This window comes from Hemicordylus capensis, chromosome 6 (assembly GCF_027244095.1).
Source record: "Hemicordylus capensis ecotype Gifberg chromosome 6, rHemCap1.1.pri, whole genome shotgun sequence".
NCBI lineage: Eukaryota > Metazoa > Chordata > Lepidosauria > Squamata > Cordylidae > Hemicordylus > Hemicordylus capensis.
The window spans coordinates 36,968,525-36,987,502 of NC_069662.1; the positions used below are offsets into that span (position 1 = coordinate 36,968,525).

An 18,978-nucleotide genomic window follows, 5' to 3' on the forward strand; every position below is an offset into this window, starting at 1 on the left:
CCATCTCTCCGCTCAAGGTTGCTGGGACAAAAATGAAAGTCTACACAGCATAAATTGGAGGGAACTCAGGGCCATTCGCTTAGCTCTGGAAGCTTTCCAACCGACAATCCGGGGTCATCATGTTCTCATAAGAACAGACAACACCTCAGCAAAGGCCCATGTGAACCGACAAGGAGGCACCCGTTCCCGGTCCTTACATCTGGAGGCGATGCTACTCCTCTCCTGGTCAGAGACAAACATCAAGTCTCTCTCAGCACATCATCTCAAGGGCGAACTGAACCAGGTAGCGGACTGGCTCAGCAGAGAAGATCTCCACCCGGGGGAATGGGGCCTCAATCCAAAGATATTCCAGCTGATCACCAGGCGAATGGGCAGTCCAATAATGGACTTATTCGCAACCCCCAAAAACACACAACTAAAGCGGTTCATGTCCAGATTCCCCTCCAAGGGAGCAACAGAAGTGGACGCCCTGTCAAGTACATGGCCAAGAGGTCTCCTGTTTGCGTACCCGCCAACACCCCTGCTGACCAGGGTACTCAGGAGGATTCGCCTCTTGAGGGCCCGAGTGATCCTCATCGCACCGTTCTGGCCCAGACGGCCGTGGTTTCCGGAACTGGTACACCTGGCCGCAGCACCCCCTTGGGAGCTCCCTGTCAGCAGCGATCTCCTCTAATCAAGGACCGGTCCATCATCCAGATCTGGGTTGGTTAAGGCTGACTGCCTGGAGACTGAACGGGGATTGCTGAGTCGATTTGGTTACTCACCAGCAGTTACGGACAATCTTGGCTTCACGTAGACCGTCAACCAATCGTATTTACCAAAGTACCTGGCGCGCGTTCCTGCGCTGGTGTTCCCGTCACTCCGTTCCTAGGGGGACTGCCACCCTAAAGCACTTATTGCAGTTTCTGCAGGATGGTCTGGAGAAGGGCCTCAAGCCGAACACCTTAAGCGCCAGGCGACATCTTTATTATTTTTATTATTATTATTATTATTATTACATTTATATCCCGCTCTTCCTCCAAGGAGCCCAGAGCGGTGTACTACATACTTGAGTTTCTCTTTCACAACAACCCTGTGAAGTAGGTTAGGCTGAGAGAGAAGTGACTGGCCCAGAGTCACCCAGCTAGTTTCATGGCTAAATGGGGATTTGAACTCGGGTCTCCCCGGTCCTAGTCCAGCACTCTAACCACTACACCATGCAGGCTTTAATAGGGCTTATATCCGGGTGTCCGCTTTCCTCCTCTCAGGCCGACCCTCATTTGAAAAGGTTTCTCAGGGGGCTACCTTGATATCTCCCCCGGTCGTCCATAGATTTCCATCATGGAATCTACACGTGGTCCTTACGGCTCTCCAGCATCCTCCTTTTGAACCAATCTCAACCATTCCGCTGAAAACCCTATCTTATAAATTGGCTTTCCTAGTGGTGATAACCTCGGCCAGACGAGTCTCAGAGATAAGGGCCTTATCAATTGGAAAATCTTTTTGCATCTTTCAGAAAGAGGCGGTAAGGCTTATTCCTGACCCCCTTGTTCGTCCAAAGGTTTTGTCTGTTTTCCATCAGTCACAGGACGTTTACCTTCCCTCCTTTTGTCCTCACCCTACCCATGAAAGGGAGAGGCTCTGGCACAAACTGGACGTGCGTAGGTGTTTGAAGACGTACATTAAGAGGACTGCCTCTATATGCAAAACAGACACTATGTTTGCATCATACAATGCACATTCTATGGGAGCCACCGCATCTTCAGTTTTGATTGCTCGCTGGATAAGGGAATGTATCGTTGTGGCCTACGACACACAACGCATAACGCCCCTTTCTTGAATCGCAGCACATTCCTCCAGGGCAGCAGCGGCCACGGTGGCTTTCTCTTCTCACACACCAGTGCAATACATTTGCAGGGCGGCTACCTGGTCGGCTCCGTTGACGTTTACCAGACACTATAAGATGGATACACACGCCACCATCTAGGCAGCTTTTGGTAGGAGGGTCCTTCAACAGGTCCTCCCACAGGAATAGGCAAGTACGCTCCCGCTCAGGTTGGCCAAAGCTGTGGTATGTCCCATGAGATGTCCCTGGCAGCAAGAACCGAGAAAGGAGCGTTGGTTTCACTTACCGTGAAGGCTTCTTCTGGTTCTTGTTGCCAGGGTCATCTCGACCCACCCAGTAGGCGCGTCCTGCCTGTTCCTGTCGGATATTGAGGTATTACTGGGGAGTACTTCTTTTTCTGTTTCGATAGACCTAATTCCTTGCTGGTTTCTTGTTTTTTGTCAATGTCAATGCTCATGCTTATTGGATATAGGTCCGTTTTCACCTGTTCCGGTTATCTGAAGTTTCTATGTTAGTTGGTTGTTATTTACATGTGGATAATTATCCTTTTCACGGCTCAATTCGAACGAAAGAACTGGGATGGGGTTATCCCCAACAGCCCCGAGTGGGCATGCCGTTATCTGTTTTTTCCAATCAGAGTATCTGTCCTGTCTCGGAGCTGGTGGAAAGGGATAACCCATGAGATGTCCCTGGCAACAAGAACCAGAAGAAGCCTTCACGGTAAGTGAAACCAACGCTCCTTTCTCAAACTCATAGTCATGGGAACAGCTCCTCTTGTTTCTCAGAATGACGCTCTGCCTGCCTGAAGCCTGACTGGAGGAGCAAACCCCTTCGCCTAAGTCCTGTCCCACTGGACACACATTAAAAACCACTGATCCTATGCTGCTTTTCACCTTTTACTATCTAAAGCTGTGCAATGGGAAATTCTGCCTTGTCAGTATACAAACCTGCAAGCTAGAATGGACTGCTAGGAATTAGTTTGAAAGTTTCCTTTTCTTTTTATCCTTGTATTTCCCCACCCCACCCCCCAAACCCTGAATCTCTTTTCCTAACTTCTAAATAAAACCTCTCTGATTAACTGTGGAATTAATGTGAGATGTCTGACAGTTTTGCAATTATTTTCCATCCAACATGCCTTCTGATTGTTTATTTTACCCTTTAGCCAAGGGGAAGAGGGAGTTTAGCTGAGCCTTCCTCTGCAGTAACACTGGGGATGGATGGCAGTTAATTCCTAACAAAGCTATCTGGAAAAGGACATGGTGCCTTCGGCTGTATCTTTGAGGATAAAGGAACATAGATGGTGGCAGTGAGAAGACTTGGGCAGTAATCTATGGTACTGGGGCTTTAATAAGCAAGGTTACCACCCCAGGTTCTCCACCCCCACCCAAGATATACCAGTTCAGCCCTCGCTGTGCCAAATTTGGCAAAATAGAATTTTCTTTGTCTGTATCCAAAACTAGAAAATATTTTACAAATATCAGGGTGAAACCTCAATGCCTTTTTGAGCAGTAAGAACTGCAGACAACTGAAATTGACATAAAATGTCAGTGTTTATTTTTTATGTATTTTTGAAACCATTTTGACTCTGGCGTGTTACTGTAAAAGGCATATTCCATACTCTAGGAAAAAATTTCCTAGGCATATTCCATACCCTAGGAAAATAACAATAATAATTCTATACTGTACCTTTCCTTCAATGACATCTAAAATGGAGGTTTTGGAAATGTGAAAATGGATTTACAGTTAAACATTAATCAAGAGCCCCAATAATTGGTCTACCAAAGAAGATTGTAGACATACAGATCTCTCCCTATATAAAGACTAAGGAACAGTGCCTCTTGGCCATTCCCATCACAGGCAAGAGACTGACAGACAATACAGGTGGGTCCAGTTCTCCAGGCCTGTCTTGCCTGCCCCTCATTTGACATGGGCAGATAATACGGCTACACAGCTTGCTCCAGTGCTGTTGCTGCCACCACCATGACCCACACGCTACATCTTATGATAAGCATAAAGCAAATTAGAGAGAACTAGGTACTAAAATAAACTCCAACATCCTCCAACCACAAAATGTTTGCTTAAACATGGTATTTGGGAAGATATTTAGGCTTGGACTTCAACAGACTTCTGGCAGAAGGGAGTGGTCATCCAGAACTATCCTTGTATGTGCTGTCTTAGAACCATCTGGGAGCACAAGACCACTACTAAGAGATTGTTCTCAGCGAACCACAAAGATCATGACAGGACACACATCGCAGCCGGATGCTAGCATAAGAAGTCATAACAGGCATGTCTGTGTTCTATTTTTCTTTACTTGCCAAACTTTTGCTATCCTTCACTGGGTCAAAGCACCTATTCCCCACTCTGCTTATTATATTCATATATGAGAGTGCCTTCATACCACAGCCACCATTATTGGGTACATACCAAAACCCATGTCAAACATTCTGTCAGCTTCATCAAACACAAGGTAGGTGACCCTCTGGAGGTTGGTAGCTTTCTTCTTCACGTGATCAATCAAGCGGCCCTGATGGGAAACATTCCACAAGCTTGTCAGTATAGCTTGTATCAGTATTATTAAAATCACATCAATGAAATTTCTAGGTCATAGAGCTTTAACAGGACAAAGTATAGGTGGGCTCCACTATACATGTATTCCCACTTATATTTCCCCTGCTTGAGTTCATGCACATTTCTGTGCATGAACAACAGGCTCCTTGCCCAAGAGTTTTACAATGCAGAAGAAGTGGAGTACTTGCTGGCCAGGAAAGCAAACACAAAATCTTGGAAGGCAGTCCTTGAGAGAAGATTCCCAATGACAGGAAAAGGTTTGGTTGTGTCAATTTGATAAAGCCCAATGGTTAATTTCCCAAACTCTATGGCCCCATCCTAATCTCCTCCCCTTTTCTTTTTTTAAAGATTACTCCTACCCACCTTAGAATTTTCTGAATATAGCAGATAAAATGAAATAGGGTCAAGCAAATCAGAAATCTAGAAATTCAGGAAAACAAGTCACATTCCTTTCTAAGCGGAAAAAAGCTGAACTACGGAACATTTTTGGAGCAGCAAGCATCTTTGAGAAATACTTACTGGAGTGCAGACAACAATTTCTGCGCCTTCCTGTAGAGCTTTGGCCTGCTCCCACATGCTTCCTCCACCATACACGGCCACAGAGCGCAGGTTATAGGCCTTCCCAAAGCGCTTGCACTCAGCATGGATCTGAAGAGAGATTAGTTCACAGAACATTGACAAGGAAGTAGTACGTAACTCAGAGAAAAAGTTTCCATTACCTTAATGGAACTGCAAAATCAGCACATATCTTTCCCAGATTATCAGAAAATCCAGAGAAAACTGGCAGGTTTGCTAGTCTGAGTAACTCTTCTTTTCAGTGTCTGAATTATCTCTGCTTCTTCCCTTCTAGTCTCACTGCTTAATAAAATGCTATTCCCATCTATACCTTATCAGGCTCCAGCTTGCTGGTGGTCTTAACATACATCTTAACATCCATTTCTGGGGTTTAAGAAGTGGTCCTGAATAGCTGAAGAGCCACCTGGGCCACTATATCTGATGTCAACCTTTAAAGCCCTAAATGACTTGGGATTGGGTTACCTGAGAGCGCGCCTTGCCGCATAAGTCGCCACCCATACCTTAAGATCTTCTTCAGAGGCTCTCCTCCGGGTGTCCCTGCCAAACGAGGTGAGGCAGGTGGCTACCAGGCAGAGGGCCTTTTCGGTGGTTGCACCCCATTTATGGAATAGCCTCCCCAGTGAGGTTCACCTGGCTTCATCACTTTGTTCTTTTAGATGCCAGGTAAAGACGTTTTTGTTCACACAGGCCTTTTAAATTCGGGTTTTTACATTCGGGTTTTCAGATTTGTCTGATTTTTAACTAATTTTAAAATGATTTTCTAGGGTGTTTTGTATTGTATTTTGTATTTTCTTTTTATCTTTTTTGGGGGGGGGGCTGTTATGATTTAATGTGTTATGTGTTTTTATTGTATGTTTTAATCTTCTGTTGTGAGCCGCCCAGAACACAATTTGTTATGAGGCGGCTAACAAATAAAAATTATTATTATTAAATCAACCAAAGGTCCCGGTCCCCCCCAATCACTGCAGCAAACTAGCATGCCATGCTCAGAAAAGCATTTTTACACTGTGGTTTTGGGGTCCCCTTCCTCTGCAGGCTTACCAAATAAATAGCAGGGGCTTTCTATCTGAGCTGCTCTTGGTAGCCAAAGTGTATATGGTCGAGTTTTTATACAAGTAAAATTTTGTTACTGAATTTTAATCATTACCATACACTGGACTTTAACTGGCGGTTCTTAATTATTTTCACATACTGGAATTTAGTTGGCAAGTCTCTAGATACTGCTACCCCTTCTCAAGCCTCAGGCCACAATATCCCTATTAAAATTTTAAGGAGTCACACACAGCATGATTCCCTATTCTAATCCAGTGTTTACTTTCCTGCATTTCTTTACACATGAAGCTCCAAACATGTCTCTACCTGCTGGCACAGCTCTCTGGTTGGACACACAATTACTGCAATAGGACCATCTCCTGGTTCCAGTTCCTTCTGATCCATGATATGAATCAACATTGGCCAAATGAAGGCTGCAGTTTTCCCACTGCCAGTTTTTGCTATACCAATCATGTCTCTGCCGCTCAGTGCCACTGGAACACCCTGTAGAAGGAAGGGAAACAACAAACACCACACTCATACATGTTTGAGAACCACCAGCTCTCCAAAAACACAAGATGGGCAACTTTCAGTCCAGGATACAATTTTGCAAATATTCACAGCATTGAGAAAATACTGCTGTCAGCATAACACTACATCCTTCTGGAAAATCTAATTCAAGTAAAATATGACAATGATGAATACTTATATACTGCTTTTCAACAAAAAGTTCCCAAAAGCAGCTTACAAATAAATAAATAAATAAATAAATAAATAAATAAATAAATAAATAAATAATGGCTCCCTGTCCCCAAAGGGTTCACAATCTAAAAAAGAAACATAAAATAGACACCAGCAACAGCCAGTGGAAGGATGCTGTGCTGGGGATGGATAGGGCCAGTTGGTCACCCCGTGATAAAAGAATCACCACTTTTAAAAGGTGCCTCTTTGCTTAGTTAGCAAATTTGTCTATGCTACCTGGGCCTTGGAAAAGATTATACTACTTCATGATCAGAGATGCTCCCTGGCATCTCTGGAAGCAGTTCTGGAAGGGAGAAATCGAGGTATGAAAGGGCAAACTGAGGGTAGTGATGTGCACGGTCCGGAGAAGTCCGGACCGGCACCGAAGGGGGCCCTTGTTTTTAGGGCGGGGAGGGCTTGCTTAGCCCTCCCGCCTCCTTGCCCCCGCCAGCGCCCGTATTTTCTAGTATAGGGGCGCTGGAAACCAGCCGCCCCCCCCGCCGCCGCGGCGAAAGAACTCCCAATGCCAGCCCTCCCTCCCTCCCAGCTAGCTGCCCGCCCGCTCACCGTTCACCCGATAGGAAACGAGAGGAGCTCCGGCACAGAGCTCCTCTCGTTTGGAAGGCCTCCGGCATAATGGTGTTTTGCGCGCGCCACAAAGCACGCCGTTCGCCGGAGGCCCGGTCTACCCAGCGATCGGAGGCCCAGTCTACCCGGCCCTTTCCCGGTGGGTAGACCGGGCCTCCAGCGAACGGCGTGCTTTGCGGCGTGCGCAAAACACCATTATGCCGGAGGCCTTCCAAACGAGAGGAGCTCTGTGCCGGAGCTCCTCTCGTTTCCTATCGGGTGAGCGGTGAGCGGGTGGGCGGGCAGCTAGCTGGGAGGGAGGGAGGACTGGCATTGGGAGTTCTTTCGCCGCCGCCGCGGCGGTGGGGGGGCGGCTGGTTTCCAGCGCCCCTATACTAGAAAATACGGGCGCTGGCGGGGGCAAGGAGGGGGGAGGGCTAAGCAAGCCCTCCCGCCCTTAAAGGCATACCCCCCACCCGGACCCGAACCAGGCAGGGCCGGACCGGTCCAGCAGTTCGGCCATTCTTTGGAATGGCCACCGGACCGGTTCGGGTACACTACTAACTGAGGGCTTACAAACTTAACTGTGGGAATGTAGTTTTTGTAATCCTATTAGGACAAAAGGGGCAGTTCACTTCCAAGTCAGAAACAGCATTTTGCTCTCATCTTAAAAAATATTTTAGTAGTCATTCAACCAATAGGAAATAATACAATTGCAGTTAAGGGAATCAGAATAAACAACTTAGATGTTTGTACATTTTCTGTATATATGAGATATTAAATTGTTAATGCTTTATTTTGTATACTGTATGGCTTATCTGCAACACAAACAGAGGGTTTTTTTTTGTGAAACATGAAAAGGCAGTTGCCTTTTGATAATGTAAATCAGGCTAAATAGCTAATTGTTACTGTTTCTGCTTCTAAACCCATTAATCTGTTATCCAAGTTTCAGAGAACACTGCAACAAATGCCGCCCCCCCCAAAAAAAACCCAAACTGATGCCAGAGAACACAGTTTATATTCTGCAGCATTTCTAGTTTCCTGCCCATATTGATATGCAGGACTCACCTGGCACTGGATAGGAGTGGGTTGAGTATACTCCGATTTCCTGATCTGATGCATGAGCTGCTCATCAAAACCAAAGTGAGCAAAACTGCTTCCTGGCCTTGGAGGAGCAGCTCCAGAGACCTAAGAAGAGAGATTATGATGATAATGATGATGATACACAATGGATTCAACACGTCCTCATGAGCAACAGAAAAGTTACTCATTTTGAGAGGAATAATTATTTAATGCACACGCTAATGTAGAACCAACAAAGGTGAAAAGGGAGCCGAGGATCAGAGTGTCCCTCCTGATATTGCCTCATGTACTAAATCCCCTCTACCCCTACATATTCCCTCATATTGAACTGAATGTTCTATTCAGTGTTCAGGGGTGGAAGATGCACCTGAAGAACACAAGGGGCATGTCATCAGAATGCCCATATTGGGATGGCAAAGAGATCATCTTAAGAATGCTTGGGGAGTACAAATCCAGAGGAATCCACACAGCTGCTGCCAACTGACCAGTGTCATGATAAGAATCTCCTTAGGCGTGGGATTTTCAGTTAGAAGCCACATGGGGTAACGAACCAACAGCACAGGCAGAAGTACTCAGCTATAAACTGGTGAATCCTCAGGTACAGACTAGATGAGTGAGGAGAAACACCCAGAGAAGGAAGGGACGGAGAATCCAACTGATGGGCACGGACAATATGATCCTCAACGCTCCTCCAATGTTCTCCTCCACATCAACTACAGGCACTGCCCAACCCCAACAGGAGAAGGGTAAGAGGAGTGTTCTGCCAGCTAACATATGCTATTTTGAAGGTGTCCAATAGCCAACCCAGCACCAGAGTTCATATCTGTACAGCGTATTTGCTAATCATCACCACTGTGACTTTCCCCATGCAGGCATGTTCTCAACCATATTCACCCCTGAACAGCTAGCCGCACTCTCTGTCAAGCCACATTCTCCTTCCAAATCCTCCTCCATGTTTAATTTTGCAAGGCATTCCCTGGGCCTTTGAAGCGTAAGCTCGTCCTACCACCATATGGTGATCCTCTAGAGCAGGGATTCTCAACGTGTGGGTCGCCAGATGTAATTGGACTTCAACTTCCATAATTTCCAACCAAAGGCCGCTGGGGATTATGCGAGTTGAAGTCCAATAACATCTGGGGACCCACACGTTGAGAATCCCTGCTCTAGACCGTCACCCTTGACATTTAAAGAAATGTGGCCCTCTCCCTTCCTTTCTACATTTTCTTTCTTATTTTAATCAAAAGCCATGGGACAGGAACCTATTTACTTCTGTTTAAGGCACACTGTCGGTCTGTTATCTGCTGTACACAGCTGGCACCAAAATATTTGACTAGAGGATGGCTCCAAGAGCAGGGCTCTGCCCACAACTTACTCGGAGGTTTAGCTTATGGCGTAGCTCCACCACTTGCTGTGGAGTGAGGCTGGTGATTTCTTCGTGCTCGTCATAGAAGTTCTTCTCAAATGGTGGGTATTCAATCTGCAGGCCAATTAGATAGTTAGACAGACAGACAGAGATACCAACTTAGAGCTGCTGCATCTATATGTCTGCCAGAGCTCCTGTAAAATTATGGAACATTCATTAATATTCTTGTTCAGTCAACAGTTATCAGTATGAAGCCTGACAAGAATACAGCTTCTAAGAGAGATCTGAAGCAGCAGTTTGGCTAGGAAAAGCTTTTATATCTTGCCCATAATTAGGATAGCAAACTCATGTACATTTGTTTCTTTGCGCTTCTAGTTTCCCAGTGTTGGGCATTCAATGCAACGGCCAACATGAATGATTAGGTAGTTTGCTATGTTGGTTTATTCCCTGGATTACTTTCATTCTTTAGCTGAATTTAACACTGTTGTCACAGTATTGATTGTACATACATCCCTCACCTCTGAATGATCGATAGGAGGAAGGGGGTCAATGATTTTTTTGGATGGTGCAATCGGATTGCCATCACTATCATACTCCAGGTTATCCTCCTCCTCTTCTTGAACCACACCAGCATTGGGGTTTTCTGCCATATAACGGAAATAAGCCTCCTGCAGCAAAACAGAGCAGTATAACTGCATACGTGCCAAAGAGGATGACATGCTACTGTAATTCTTGCTTAATAGCTAGCTGCATTCAGATAATTGCTTACTTTAACAACTACTCATGAAGGACAAATAAAGTGGTCTATTTTTAAAGTTTTAATAGTACTCTATCACAATATTATCACAATAATTATGTGGTGAAACTGTAGAAGACTGACAAATTGGTTGCTATATTTGGCTCTTCCAGCCAACTGCAGGGTTTCCAAGGGAAAGTCAGAAGAGATGCACAGACTGCCTCAAATGTTTAGGTAATACCACCACCACCACCACCACCACACACAAAAAAAAAAAAAAAAAAGAGAGAGAGAGAGAAATGTTTCCACCACTATTGAGACTTAATTTCTATGACAACAAGCACAGGGGCTCAGACGTGCTTGGACATTGCAACCACTGCCTTGGAAACCCTCTTTTCCAACCCCAGGTACATGTAGGTGGTGTGCCTGGTTACTCAGAGATAAATTACTCTGCACATGTCCAAATTTTCTCTCTTCACATTAAGCTCTGCTGTCCTTAAGGCAGGTTGGTATAGCTTTTTTGCTCAGAAGTCCATGGCAAGGAAGAATTGCCTCCAAGCAACCAAACAGGGAATAGGCTTTTCTCTGAGATTGTCAATGTGCCACAAATGACTGACAGATATACATGGGCAGGCAGAGTTGTAACTTCTGGGGTCTTCCTTGCTGCACCATCCCTATTACCCAAAGTTGCTACTCCCCCACCCCCAACTAAAGAGGTTTATAATTATTATATCATTTGATTATAAACACAGTACATAAGGCTTTTTTAAAAGTGGAATTTAATCAAAGTACAAGATTAAGTATGCAAACAAGCAACATGCAGAGCTGAAATCTGAATGGTCCAATAATATCTCTGAGCTTTAAACTGATTGATTCTACTTGCTGAAAATTTCTGTCAAACACTAGTACACTCCTACACCAGCTTATATTTACAGTATCTAATGAGCTACCATTTTACCTACTTGGTTTCCTATTTAGACGAAAAAGCTATTAATAAGGGATGTAAAGATCTACACTACGAAGCAAACAAATTCAAAATATAATTCTTCTCACAATGAAGTGCTCTCTAGCAGGATAGAACAACCTCTTTGAAACTGATGTATTATATAATAAAGAATATTTTCAATTCTCAAATGGGAAGATAAATGGGACCTTTCCTAATGTTCAAATATTAATTTTCAGTTTTCATAGAAGAGAAACTGTCTCCTTCCTTAAAGATCCTCAGAAAGGGCATCTTTACTGAAGTTTTCCATTATGCAAATTCAACTTGTTAAAAATCAGACACGTAACCAACTTGGGAGATGTGAACCTTGTGGACAAGAGGCTCACCAAGGTGCATTTATGATCAACTGCAATGCGGGGAAGAGAGAGGGTGGACAAGGAAAAAGGCAAGAGGATACAACCAACTCTGTCCATAAATGAACAAGATTTCTATTTGCTGATATTTTTTTGCTGCAGTGTATATTTAAGTGGGCTTCTTGATCAATCCAGTGAGATACACTCAGCAGCTACACACTGTTCTCATCTCTGTGTCATCAGAAACACATTAAATGCTCCTCAAATTTAAGATTAATGCTTCTCAAGGCAGCAATACAATGTGTTTATGTTCTTTGAGGCTGGGACCCCAAAGTGGCAACTTTGATGCATAATGCTAAACCAAACCATATGCAAAGTCACCATTTTGGGCAGCTTTTGTATCTCCTTCTCCACATGGCTCTAGATGGGCTACAACAGTATTTCCTAAATTTGTGATGGTTCATAATTTCTTTTAATTAAAAAAAGGCATACATTTCATCCCTTAAAAAAAAAAGATTACTTTCAGAGTGTGTAACTCATCCTCAGAAGAATCTACTCCTTGTGCTTCTGAATGATCACTGTTCTGGACATGCCTCCTGACTGGATGGAGGCAAGTCTAGAACAGTAACTCATACAAAGATTCAATGGGCAGTCTCCATTGGAGGTGGGTAATTCTGCTATATGTCATTACATTGCAAAGGAGTGAATGTTCCAACCATATCCGATGCAGACACAGGCAGAATTACTTACTCCCATTGGAAGCCAAGGAAGAGGGAAAGTGCAGGTTCAACAATTAATCATACAAAAACGTAGCAGGTAGCCTCCACTGGGGTGGATATTTTGGGATCACAGACTTTGATTATCTCTCATAGCACAATAGCTGTTCTTTCATGGTCCTAGTATGTCCCAACACATTTTGGGAACTACTAGATTAGACATTGCAGAATTTGGAGCATGATTTTACACAATCAAAAGAAAACTATTTGTTATCTTGTTTTCTTAGAAAAAAAGACTCACAAGCATAACAAAAGAAGTATCTGCGATACAAAAAGTTCATTTGTGGTTTCTGCTTACACTTTTTCAGCTGTCATTTGTATGGTCCGCATATTAAGACAGGACAGACTCACACAAAAATTCTCAGCAAACAAAAATGGTTGAAATTTCTCTCAAAGGGTATCAGAAATGTGTGCTTGAGTTCACTGGTTACTGTTTTGTAATAGATAGAAAGATTGCGTAGGAAACTCACTTGGTCATCTTCCTCTTCAATATCATCGCGTATACCCCTGGAAAAATAAGCAGAGAAACAAAACTTCCCTGCAAATGTTCCACATACCCAGCTCCATATATTCAATCTGATTTAGTGCCAATACAAATTCAACACTGACAACATTCGGCAACAACAACAAAAAACACATCTACATGAATTCCAACCCACCAGGACTTGACAAATTATGAAAGGCCATCTTGACTAAATTCATTTCAAATCTATCAAGCATGAAACAAGAGATGGTCACAGAATCTTACAGTTGAAGAGGACCAGGGGGCCATTCAGTTCCCTGTTACAAGACACAGTCATTCATGCACTGGCTCCCTCACAAATCAATCCTCATAGTTCAGATGAGAGCCTTTAGGGAGGTTCAGGAAGGCCTAAAGCTCTTGTCATGGCAACATCTTCAAATATTGTCCAAAGCAGAAACAAGATTTCATGCTTCCACACTCTTGTTCATTTCTCATTTATTTCAGTGGGTGTGTGACATATGAAAGAACTTACTTTGTATTCTTTCTCTCCTTGTCTTTATCTTCCAATCTCTTCATGTCCCTTGCAGCTTGATCCTAATGGGACACAAAAGAAACATGTCACATTTCCCCAAAATTCTAATTTTACTGGAGCTCATAATGCTACATTTTGTAGAATATAGTAACAGATAGGCAAGGAATCCCAGTTGCTAGAAGGAAACCCCTGCCCAACACACACACAGCAGTCTATCCATTCCTTTTGTTTTCTTAGCCTATTCCCATCATACTATTTGAAAACATCTTCAGTACAGACCTATGCACTGCAATATAAAAATTCAATTCAGCAGCAGAAATAGTAGGGTGTCCCCTCTCCCTAGCTGTTGAGATTAGTGGATGAGATTTTACCTCACATCTCTTAAGGTTTAGCAATAGCAATAGCAATAGCAATAGCACTTACATTTATATACCGCTCTATAGCTGGAAGCTCTCTAAGCGGTTTACAATGATTTAGCATATTGCCCCCAACATTCTGGGTACTCATTTTACCGACCTCGGAAGGATGGAAGGCTGAGTCAACCTTGAGGTTTAACTGTGAGTGCACTAGAGAAGGAATTTTCTTTGAGGGTATCACAATGACTGAATTGCCTTCCTGAGAGAGGCCTGCTTAGTTTTTCTTTTCTATTACTTTGAAAGATCTAAATACTTACACAATCCAACTAGCACTGGGGCGGTGTTGTAACTATGTTACATTTTGAAATTCTTGATTCTGATTTTGCTTTTGTGTTAGTAGCCAGACTGTGTAGACTGTTGTATTGGTTTCTAAGCTACCTTTGACATTTTTGGGCAGATGGCAGATTAACAATAAATAAAAATCTATAATATTTCTGTCTGCTAGCTTCAGAGATGATTACTAAAACTATAAGCTATTCTCTTCAGTGGCTATTTTAGTGCACCCCGCGGTCACACAATCTCTGCAACACACGAAGAAACAGCAGCTCACCTCCACTTCTGCCATGAACGCCTCCAAGGGGTCATCTTCACTGTCCGAATCAGCTGGTTTGGAATGGAATTGTTGCCGAGTGGGAGAGTTCTCAGCAGGAATGTATGGTAAGTCAACATTACTGGAATCTTCCTCCTCATCCTCAAAATACCTAACAAATAAAACACAGAAATAGAAGCTGACACAATTAAGGACTCAATCAGCACACAACCAGGCTTACAATACATTTGTCATATGGTTGTAAATCATCAGCAGATTGTACAATACTGATATCAGAGCAGTTTCCAATGTAACCATCATATTCTAGAAAATATCTTGGGATTTTTTTTCTTTAAAAAGAAAAGGTAGGGAATATCCCCTGTTTGGAAGAATGCAGAATAGGTGAAGAAGTGCCCAGAGATTGAATATCATCTGAGATTCAAGGGTGAGGGATGATTCTTTTTGCAGCACAGTGCATGATAAATTGAGTGAAGGTCCAATCATACATACAGGACAATATACAATCCAGCAGGGGTAAGAATTCACAAAAATGTATACTGGGGTAAGAGGGAAAAGTCAGGGGCTCTAAGGGTACTGACTAATAGTAAGCCACTCCAGGTATGAATGGTCAATACATTACTTGCCAAGTATGGGACAGAAAAGACTTCTAGGGTGAGTGTAAGGCTATGCTACCTGCAACAGAAGAGAGCTAGAGCAAAGAAAGCTCCAGAAGCCCTCTAGACAAAACAAATTAAGAATTACATTGAAAACGGAATAGCCTAAAACAAAACAAAAAAACCCACTTATTAAACCTGCAAAACTGTATTTGGAAAACTTCAGAACTAGAATAATATATAGTATATTTAATGTGCATAACACAGAAGCAGTAAAAGAGCAACACGTCCAATACTATCTTACTACAAATTATTTCAAAACTGTTTTACAGCACAATCTGTGCATAGAAAAATATATGGTCTTGGACTCAATCCTCTTCAGCAGCTTTTATGTATGAGAGCAGTTTCAGTAGATGGAGTACACTTGGCAAGTTTGTTAACCAGTACTGTATAAACAATCTATTCTCTCTAGTCTTTTTTACTGCCACAATAGTATCCTTGTTCTGTTCAGTCTAGCAATCACAAATATTGTCCAAAGAGGCTGGCAAGCACATAGATTCAGCAAACTGGGTATTCCAGCTCTGCTGGTTAAGCTCAGTGGCCAAACTAACTATGCTCCATGGCATGTAACAAGCTGGTGTCCAGTTTGCTGAATCCTGTTAAGTTTATAAGTGGCCCAGAGTTGTGATTTGAGGACTAGCCAAGGGGCTCATTTTACATGAACTGAGTGCTGCTCATGTTAAACTGCAGACCTCTATGTTATGCATAAGATTCAGACATAAGGGAAATCTTTTTTTTTTAAGTTGCTTTGAGTCACATGATTATAATACTAGGTTCTACTGGTGTGACTTTAAAAGGAACCGGCATTGCTATGTAATAACTATACCATCTTCTGGTGCAATTCTTTTTACATACTATCAAGTGACACTACTGGGCCTGTCTTTAAAAAAAAAAAACCACACAAGTTTTGAGAAGCAAGTACATCTGATGTTTCAAGAAGAGGGCAGCTTACGCATTCTCCTCATCAAAATTTGCTCGTTTTGATCCAATCTTGTAAAAAGAAGGCAGCTGAGGTGGCGGTGTCTTCCCAAACCCAGCTGAAGAACCAGGGGCTCCGAAAGCACTATGGGATTGTTGAGGGAGTTTAGGCTCTTCCTTCTTTCCAGGTTGTATCGCGAAGCCACCAAAACCAAAACCCCTCTTGGTGCCAGGGCCACCTTTGTTCCAGTTCATGTTTCTGATGAAAGAGGAAAAGATATACAAAGTATAGAATCTCTTCCCATTTCACAGATGGGTAAAGTGCTCATATGAACAAAAGTTCAGAGATAACCCATCATGGAATTAGACAGAATAGGTGAACAGATCATTATTTAAAAAACAACAATGCATTATAAATTTTCAGCAAAGTGGATGAAAGACATTATTGTATTTGCTACAGCCAAGTACTTAACAGCAGATGAACATTGGTAGCCATTTGAGAGTACAAGATTCATCAATAAACCTGCATTTATTTCAATGCTATTCTGTTTACTTGTAAGTAGCAGATTGTTTTTGCTGAGCTTACTATCATGATCCTCTATTCCAGTTAACTCCACAGCAAGGTTATTATTTACTTTACCTCTTACATCTAAGATTTTAAAAGTTCTGCAATGTGTTTGTCACTAGATTCTTGCTTGAATATTTTCAGTGGAGAATTTAATCACGTTGACACGTGTGATTGTGAGAATGACATGTTCATAACAGCTGCAACCAGACAGTCCCCAACACCATGAAAGTTAACAGGGTGGGGAAGACGATATGAAGGAAAAAAGCAGATATTCAGAGAAGGATCAATGAAAAGAAGCAGCAGCACAGCATCTTGTTGTGTAAATAAGGGCGAGATTATCATCATGTACACAGCAGTTTTAACTTACAAGCATGGCACACTCCTTTTACTCATTCTTCTTCAAATTTAAAATGTCATCAGTTCACCCCTGCGCTCCCCTTCCCTCTGTTGTTTTCTCTCCAGTCGATGCCTTTCAGCTCGTGAGCCGCCCGAGGGCCTGGATTCTCCTTCTCCGTAAAGCACCCCGCACACAGAAGAAGAGGCCGCTATACGAACATCAGCGCACTACTAAAGAATACCAGGGGAGCTTGGCAAGCGTGGGAACACCCACTCGAGAGGGTACCAAGCAGACAACCCGAGTGAGAGCCTGCGGAGGTGGAGGCGCAGAAAAGCCTGGCCCACGACCAAGTGGGAAGGGAAGGGAAGGGGGGCGCGCGCGCGGGAACGCGAGAAAGGAGTCCACAGAGCCGGGCCCGAAGGGCTCCTCCAGCCCGACTAGGCCGCAGCCCCGCCCCCTCGCCTTCCAACAACCCAGCAGGAGCGCGGCCTGGTCCCTCCCTCAACCCTCTTCTTCCTCCTCCGCCCCCCGCTTTTCTCTCTACTTACCCGCCTTCACTTTAGACACTTTTTAGGTTGCTTCCCCCCCGCTTTTCTTTTTTAGGCCCCCCTCCCACAACCTGGTTACTACGGAAAAGAAACGGGGAACGACGTTTGGCGGCTGAGGCGAGCGTGACGCGGTGACATCACCACGTAAGGGGCGGCCGCTCGCTCTACGCACGACGAAACCCCCTGCGCCGGTGGCTCGTACCGCCGCGGAGACGTCCCAGCGCAACGCCAGCTCAGAGGTAGGAAAAGGACAGAGGGACACACCTGACAAATTCCGGGTTTCATAGGCATTTCCCCTCTCTTCCTCACCCTGGGGCTGAAATGTAAGATGTCCACTGCCCTAAAGCCGAGGATGACAACAGTGATAGCATGCACGTCCGTACTATCTTGGATCTTATTTATCATAAAACAAACAAAAGTTTTTTGTCGTCCTAACTTGGATCTTATTTAGCATGCAACCAAAAAAGAGTTTTTATTAAACATTTGAAAATACACACACACACAAAACTGAAAACACAATGTATCTCTATACAAATCAACAGAGCACAAAGCTTTTGCATCCACTGTTCAACCCGAAGCGGTGGATATGGGCTGCAGGGTTTTGTATGCGGATATTTTTGGCTGGAACTCTAAATTTAAACAATCAGCCCCACCGTTAGCCTGCTGCAATATTAACAGTAGACAACATTGCAGGGTAGTTGTACAGCGCTTTCTTTACTTCTCTACCTGACCCCCAACTTGCAATATTAATAATAATAATAATAATAATAATAATAATAATAATAATAATAATAAATAGCATTTCAGCCTTTCAGAAGACATCCTCTCATCTCTGATCCCAGTGATAACGGCACTTATTGGCACTGGCAAATCTCGGGGCGGGAGAGATGAAAAATCAAGTTTTTCATACGAAAGAAGAGCAAGAACTTTTTGGTTTGGGGCTACCTTTTTCCCGAAGGGTGGGGAAGGGAATGCTCCTGTTTGGTTAAAATACTGTATTTATCCATCAGGACAGTTCTCACTTCCGCTTGGGTGGAGAGTTAAAAACAGCTTCTCCAATGCCTACCCGGAAAGTATCTTATCAAGATAAGACGAGTCACTCTCACTTTTTCTAACTCTGCGCAGCGCACGTATGTTCTTTGCCTTGGAGGCGTGCGTAGACAGCTTTTCTGTAGCCATAGTGAGAACATAGGAATAGATAATCCCTAAATTTCCATGAACGTCCTTGCAAGGTGTATGGGCTTGACGCATACGCAGATAACTTTCCTGAGACCGTACTCTGGAGAAGCTTCTTGCACTCGAGTGCATGATAACGGTAGCTCCAATCCACTAACTGGCTGTTGCTCTCTCAAACCCCTATGCTGTATTTCGACCAGTAAAGCAAAACTTTCCATTAGCATTCCATTCCAGTTGTCTTGTTATTCCAT

General features: G+C 43.6%; 1 protein-coding gene across 4 annotated transcripts in view; it reads right to left on the reverse strand.

Moving 5' to 3' along the window:
* Positions 1 to 17,709, reverse strand: part of DDX42 (DEAD-box helicase 42) — a 28,908-nt gene extending 11,199 nt beyond the window's left edge. Inside the window, exons 1-12 of one of the 4 annotated variants that reach the window (XM_053261239.1) lie at positions 17,552 to 17,709; positions 17,034 to 17,233; positions 16,133 to 16,357; positions 14,528 to 14,678; positions 13,562 to 13,623; positions 13,037 to 13,073; positions 10,277 to 10,426; positions 9,768 to 9,872; positions 8,381 to 8,500; positions 6,332 to 6,508; positions 4,916 to 5,044; positions 4,253 to 4,352 (exon numbers count right to left, since the gene is read on the reverse strand). In XM_053261239.1, coding sequence (XP_053117214.1) covers positions 4,253 to 4,352; positions 4,916 to 5,044; positions 6,332 to 6,508; positions 8,381 to 8,500; positions 9,768 to 9,872; positions 10,277 to 10,426; positions 13,037 to 13,073; positions 13,562 to 13,623; positions 14,528 to 14,678; positions 16,133 to 16,357; positions 17,034 to 17,059 — 1,282 coding nt within the window. In that variant the 5' untranslated portion in view covers positions 17,060 to 17,233; positions 17,552 to 17,709. Of the gene's footprint in view, positions 1 to 4,252; positions 4,353 to 4,915; positions 5,045 to 6,331; positions 6,509 to 8,380; positions 8,501 to 9,767; positions 9,873 to 10,276; positions 10,427 to 13,036; positions 13,074 to 13,561; positions 13,624 to 14,527; positions 14,679 to 16,132; positions 16,358 to 17,033; positions 17,234 to 17,551 lie in introns of those variants that run through there. The other 3 variants (XM_053261240.1, XM_053261241.1, XM_053261242.1) reach the window with 3 other exon arrangements.
* Between the last annotated feature and the right edge of the window lie 1,269 nt (positions 17,710 to 18,978).